Source organism: Pteropus alecto, unplaced genomic scaffold, assembly GCF_000325575.1.
Source record: "Pteropus alecto unplaced genomic scaffold, ASM32557v1 scaffold49, whole genome shotgun sequence".
In the NCBI taxonomy this organism is placed as follows: domain Eukaryota; kingdom Metazoa; phylum Chordata; class Mammalia; order Chiroptera; family Pteropodidae; genus Pteropus; species Pteropus alecto.
In genome coordinates, this window is record NW_006443131.1 from 2,507,918 (window position 1) to 2,514,862 (window position 6,945).

The 6,945-nt window shown below is 42.8% G+C and overlaps 1 protein-coding gene across 1 annotated transcript in view; it reads left to right on the forward strand.

Annotated features, from left to right (window-relative positions):
* NUP210L (nucleoporin 210 like) overlaps positions 1 to 6,945 on the forward strand; it is a gene marked incomplete at its 5' end in the record, with an annotated part of 50,435 nt that overhangs the window by 16,369 nt on the left and 27,121 nt on the right. The window contains 4 exons of the mRNA XM_025040850.1: positions 880 to 1,078; positions 2,488 to 2,633; positions 5,066 to 5,287; positions 6,618 to 6,791. Of these exons, the coding sequence (XP_024896618.1) occupies positions 880 to 1,078; positions 2,488 to 2,633; positions 5,066 to 5,287; positions 6,618 to 6,791 (741 nt within the window). The remainder of the gene's footprint in view (positions 1 to 879; positions 1,079 to 2,487; positions 2,634 to 5,065; positions 5,288 to 6,617; positions 6,792 to 6,945) is intronic.

Here is a 6,945-nt window from a genome sequence, read left to right on the forward strand (position 1 = left end):
AGGAACTAGCAGAAGAAATGTGGAAAGTGACACATACACACACACACACACCACCACCACCACCACCACCACCACCCCTCCCACCCCCAACCTCAGTCTGTCCGGGCTGCTATAACAAAGTACCATAGACTGGGCGGCTTATAAACAACAGAAATGGATGTCTCGCAGTTTTGGAGACTGGGAAATCCACTGGCAGATTCAGTGTCTGGTGAGGGAACGCTTCCTGGTTTGTAGAAGGCTGTCTTTTGGCAGGAGGGACTGGGGAGCACTGTGGGATCTCATAAAGGCACTATTCCCCTTTATGAGGGCTCCACTTACGATCTCTTCGCTTCCCAAAGGCCTCACCTATTCATACCATCACCTTGAGGGTTGGCATTTCAACATATGAATTGCGGGGGACACAAACAATCTATAGCAAAGACAAAATAAAAGCTATTTTAAATAGATCTCAAGAGAAAGGACATGCTCTGTATCAGAGGTCAGAAAATCTTCTCTGTAAAAGGCTGGACAGTCAATATGTAGTGTTTATACGCCGTGTACGATCTCTCTCTCGTGTTCTTGATTCTCGTTTTTATCTGACAACCCTTTAAAATGCAAAAACCGTTCTTAGCTCACAAAAGCTAAGAGCAGTTGGCCAGACCCCTGCCTTACGGTATTAGATGCTTTAGAGAGATCAGTCGATTAAGCAATGAAACTAGCGACATGTTCAGCACCTGCTGCTGCTGCCACACACACACCCACACATAGCATATAGTATATATGTGTGTACATAAACTATACATATGTGTTCATGTATGTGTGTGTTTAAATATTCAAGGAGTGCTTTCTCCTAAGACTCTCCCGACATAACTTTCTTGAAAGATGAATTTCTCCTTCTAGATACATGTCCTGAAACTGAACAAAATGGAACTGCTACCATTTCACGCCGACGCGGAGATTGGCCAGCTGATAGAAGTCCCCATCGCAATGTACCACGTCGATAAGGAGACCAAAGAGGCTGTTGCGTTCACAGACTGCTCTCATTTGCCCTTGGACCTTAACATGGATAAGCAAGGAGTCTTCGCTCTTCTCAAGGAAGGTGAGAGGAGGCTTCGTATTTTCTCTTTTCTTTGTCTTTGAATTAAAGAATAAATCATCAATTCAGAAACTACAAATTATTGTCTAAATTCGCATATTGCCTTGTCTTTACAGTACTTTTATTTGTCCTGTCAACTGCCTTGTAGTAGGTGATATAACGTAGACACAAAGGCACAGAACTTGAGTAACGTGTTCAGGGTTCATGGTGGCCAGACAGGATCAGCTTTAAGTTCCTGCTAAGGTCTCTGTTTCCAGCCTCAAGCTCTTTTCCTCTGTCTCTTTAATATACATACAATGCCTCTTTCTAAGAGGAATATAGTGCCATTTTAATATATGTGTATATTAAATTTGTTCAAACAAAGAGAAAACATATTTTTCTAATAAACAGAGAATGTGAATAAGCTATTCGTGAAGATGGACATCATTTCCTGTTATTGAACTTCACATTCGGCCTTGATCACCGCTGATTTTCATCAGTGTTAATGACGGCAGTAGCATCCATCATTTACTTAGCATTTACTATTTGCTAGACTCTTCTCCGCACACTTCTTATACATTGACTCACTGAATTCTCACAGTACATCTGCAGGGCAGCCGTGAACTTGATCTTCTCCTTTGCCCATTATACTAGCGAGTATCTCTCCTCTCCTCTGTTCCCAGGGTATCTCTCGTTTTCAGGCCCTCATTATCTCTCACCTAGAGCATAACGACATCCTCCTAGCTGTTCTTGCCTTTGATAATCATGGCTCCCAAATGGCTCTTCATGAAGCTCAACTTCGATATTATTCTTTCTGCTCAAAAATTTTTAGAGGCTTCTGATTTCCAGTGGAACAGAGCCAAAATCCTTTTAGTTCAGTATCCAATATAAACCAAGCACTTTTATAACTTCATGCTTTGGCCTCATCCATGGCTCTGGCAAAACCAACTACTTTAAGTTTAAATTTCCCATATACCTCCTTGACATTGCATTCCATTTATACCAGTTTATATTTCTATGTTCACTCATTTGTCAGCTCGAGTGAGATTTTCTCTTCTACGTCTCTAAACCTTCCTTGATCTCTCCAGCTAGAAGTAATGTTTCTACTTTCTAGACTCCTATGATGCTTATAATTTTCTTCTAATATTTTAATTTATGTAAATGTTCACTCTTCCCTTCTAAACTACATATGCCTTGAGGTTAGGATCTTTGCTCATGTGTGTATCCTTACAGTACACACAGTTATGTCTCACATGATATCTGTCTGTTAATAGAAGGAACAGATTTTTATATTAACTCAATCTAAACAATTGGGGCCTAGTAATTAATATATGAGATCAAGATTTTTTTTAATGTATTAAAATTCTTTTATCTATATAGACTGATTTCCTTGAGAACCGTTACCGTCTGAAGTCATATTATTTGATTTGCAGGTGTTCAAAGATGTGGCCCAAAGCACTGCTCCAGCACACACATAGTGGCCAAATCTGTAGGCCACACCCTGGTGACAGTGAGCGTGTCTGAGTACGAAGAATACTTGGGGAGCAGCGCCACGTTCGCTGCTTATGGACCCCTAAAGGTGAGCAAGGAGTCTCATGGCACATCACCGCATATCTTCCAGGGACCCCTCGCTGTCCCCGTGGGGCCTCCCAGCTCTGGTGACCTCCAGGAAGAGCAGGGGAGTTTGTGTTCTCTGTCGCCTCTCTCCTGCCCATAGCTCCCTCCTCAGACCTGAGTTCCGCCGAGTTTGCTCCTGTAGTTTCCGCCACAGAAACATCGAAGTGGTAGCAGCAAGTTTTAGATGTCCCCTTCCTTCTTTTTAATGTGTAAAATATAGGTACTATTTAAATTTTTACAGATGTACATATCTCTGGAAGCGCCACCCTGAATAAGACGTAAAATATTAGTATACTCTCTCTCGAAGAACTCAGAAAGAGACCATTCTGTCCCAGGGAGGGAAGTCAACCACCTTTACCCTTTGTAGTCATGGATTTTCGGCACAACAGTTATTATTTGGGGCCTTAAGAACTGGTCCATTGTGAGTGGGACATTATGACAGGTGGCGGTTCAGAATAAAAGTAGGTAGAGCCTGGTCTGCTTTCTGCGTGTTTGGTTTCTTTGGGAGCTAGAGTTGATGCGTGTAAGCTCACACTGATAGAGACCCACAGACCCCGCCTTACTGCCCCCTGGCCTAAGGAGACGCCCCCAGGGAGAAAGTCAACAGCTAACGGAAGAAGCAAGTTATTAATTCCGAAAAGATAGCTTTCTCATTGAAATTCGCCTTTTCAGTTGACCTCGTTGTGTAGCGTATTAAACATGCGGTTCAAGCACATTTCATTCATTCTCTTAATTCATTGCCTGATTAAGTGAAAGTGCTTGGCTGTGGCTCGTCATTTCATTAGTTTTTTTTCTTGCTTTTATCATTATCCACGGCCTTATTTCATATTTATCAAGTGTCTACAATTCAGAGCTCCCTTGAATAAAAGGGCAGGAAGTAAGATGACGAGTTTTTTTTCTCTCTAGTGCTTTGCTTACACACACTTTTCCTTTACCTGCTGAAAAAAAAAAATGTGTTCTACCTTTGTCATCAATACTGTGTTTCAGTACACGGTTTAGTTCTCAATTGTCCTTGTGCATGCCACTCCAGTTCAGCCAATCCGATTAGTCCTGGACCACACGCCCAGACAAGGGGAGTCATTTCTGTTTTGCCTTCTCCGGAGGCCTTCAGTGAAACCTGCCTAGCTCCATTTCTCCCAGTAGAGGCTCGTGTGGCCCTCTGCGTTCGGCCTCTTCGTTACTGTCACACTCTGTGCCCGCTTCAGGTCTGTCTGTCCCAGGCTGAGAGCTCCACTGTGAGATGGGACCTTATTTTTTAAATTTCTTTTAAAATTATAGTTGACACACAATGTTATGTTAGTTTCAAGCGTACAACATAATGATTAGACGTTTACACGCAGGCAGGACCCTGTTTGGCTTTCTGTTAATTGTATACCAGGGGCCATCAATGAATACTTGCTGGATCGAATTACGCAGCCATTATTTAAGAGAAACTGTCAGTGGACATGGGAATGTTTACTTTAATAGTATTGAATAATAAATATGACTGACTAGTTCAGGAAGGAAATACTAAAACATGGTTCTCTTACATTTTTAGAACAGTCGCTTCAACTCTGTACTGTATTTTGTGACTTAGTCACTGTCGTAGACACTGTGCCATACAAAGATAACTTACACTTTGAGAATACATCATTCCCCTTATACATCATTCATCTATAAATGGGGTACAGCGCTCTGTAGACTAGAGTGAATAATGCCTGTCCTGACAACCTCTTAGGCGGGGGTTTTTTGAGAAATAGGATGAACCGTGTAGATTATTTTTTTATTTTTAGGGCAGATTTTCTTTGCTACTTTACTAAAATATCTGTTTAGAATGCATATTCAGTATTTACTCAATACCTTCTATGTGTACAACATTTACTTAATCCCACCGAGGAATAGAAATTCTTTTTCCAAATTTGGGCATAAGATACTCTCTTCTGTGAAGAAGTTCACATAACTAAAGAGCATAAAAAGAGTTATCAGACATATATGAAGCACTTGACACATTTCATCAGCATTAGGAGATGAACAAGTCTACAAATGAATGGTCGAGATGAGTACCATAGGAGCTTAGAGGATGCAAGAGTGGGTGTGGTCTGGAGTGGTTAGACAAATTAATGGGTACGGCGACACATGAGTAAGGCTTGAATGATAGATAGGACTTAAATTACTACAGAGGAAAATGCAAGAAAGAAGATAGATAGATAGATAGATAGATAGATAGATAGATAGATAATAAAAATTAGTACAGAGGTTGAAAAGCATCCCACAAGGCAGGCATGATGTGTATGTTTCTTAGTTTGGGAGTTAAGCCTACTGTTATTTGCACTAGAGTCAGATAATCAGTTTTTCACTTTAGAAAACTGTTGGGTTTCCTAACCAATCGAGGATTGATTTCTTTAAATCCGTCAGGCTCTAAACCCCGTGGAAGTGGCACTGGTGACTTGGCATTCGGTCAAGGAGATGGTGTTCGAGGGGGGCCCTCATCCGTGGGTCTTGGAGCCGTCCCGATTCTTCCTGGAGTTGAGCATGGAGAAGGCAGAGACCATCCGAATAACACAAGTCCGGCTGCCAGCTAAGAGAAAGCAGAACCAGTACATCTACCGGGTCCTGTGCCTGGATTTAGGGGAGCAAGTAGGAAAATGTTCTTTCTCTAATATTTCTTTTAGCAATAATAATACTCCGAATCTTTTGTACTTCTAGCCATTCCTTTTCAGATTCTAATGGATTTGCTTATGGACTAGCTAGGGAAAATTCTAGTTATCGATGAAAGGATTTTTTTTTTAAGTTTCAAGTATACAGTACATTGGTTAGACACTTACTTAGTTTGTGAAACGATCCCCCTGATTGCTCTTTCTGTCCTCTGGCTCTGCACACAGCCATCACATGACTGGCTGTGTCCCCTGTGCCGTGCTCCCCTTCTGCAACGACGTGGAGGGGCCCAGAGGTTATTATGCTGAGTGAAATAAGTCAGAAGGATCTTTTTCTAAAAGCTGACAACTTTTTAAATACACCCAAAGATTTTGGTTTGCTCATCTGAGAATTCTAACAGTTCACTGACTAAAAGGTTTAAGGTCTTTTTGTAGTCATGAGCTTATTTCCATCACTTAATCACTATAATTCATTTCCTTGTTGTCTAGACTAGGACGTATATGGTTTCCCACCTCCAAAGAATGTGAGGAAGGGAAATTTGGTGTCATCTACAGTTAGCAATTTTGAAGAACCAGTTAGATCTCTGCAGACAGGAGCAAGTGTGTTGCCCTTAGCTGGCTGACTCTGGCTATGTTTAGAGGTGGCGATGGGTCTCCACAGCCGTGCCCGCTTCCACCAAGACCAGGAGCGCTCGCCTCGGCAGCACATGCACTGTAGCTGCGACGACACAGGAGCTGAGCACAGCCCTGTGCCAGGGCGACGTGCGAATGCACGACGCGTTCCATATGGAATAGTTAAAAGCCAGTGAAACGCATCCCTGCTAACCCGCGGACAGGGAGTCAGTGGGCGATTTTAACTTAATAAGTCCTGTGCTGTAATGAGTCGAGCTGCTTTTTACCCTCTAGTGAACTTACTGTACATATGGCTGGCTGTTGCTAATTCAGGCCGAACACCCCTTTTGAAGCTCTCGAACTTGTTGTTTCCACATCGTTGTCCATTAGTACTTCCGCCAGAGACGAGTTGAAACTCAAGTTAGTTTTTCCACTCTGTACCAGCTGGTAACGAAAGAAAAAGGAAAAAGACTAATCGGCCAGTTCGATTTCTCTAATGTTCCCTGCATCCTCGTGTCCCCAGAGCACCCCTGCTTCTCTTAGCACAGGTAGCCGAGAACTGTGGTGTCTTTAAGGAATTTGCCCGATTTATATTGTCAAAGGGACTCTACAGCAGAATGTGAATCACCCCAACACGTTCGGATTGGCACAGCTGGCATCCAGTGCCTACCCAGTTACCCGTGCTCTGGTGTTCCTCAAAGGTGCTGACATTCCGAATCGGGAACCACCCAGGGGTCCTGAACCCCAGCCCCGCTGTCGAGGTCGTGCAGGTGCGCTTCCTATGTGCCCACCCTGCCAGCCTGTCGCTAACTCCAGTGTACAAGGTGCCAGCTGGTGCCCAGCCGTGTCCTCTGCCACAGCATAACAAACAACTGGTAAGTGCAGTGTTTCTGATAGTATCTGAGAAGAAGTGATTAAACTAGGTTAGAATTAGCTGCACTTAGTGACTTTGCTTACTGTATCTACGCAGCTTGTAATTATTGGCAATACACAGTTGGGATCTCTCTAAATAAGTTCCCAAATGTTTTG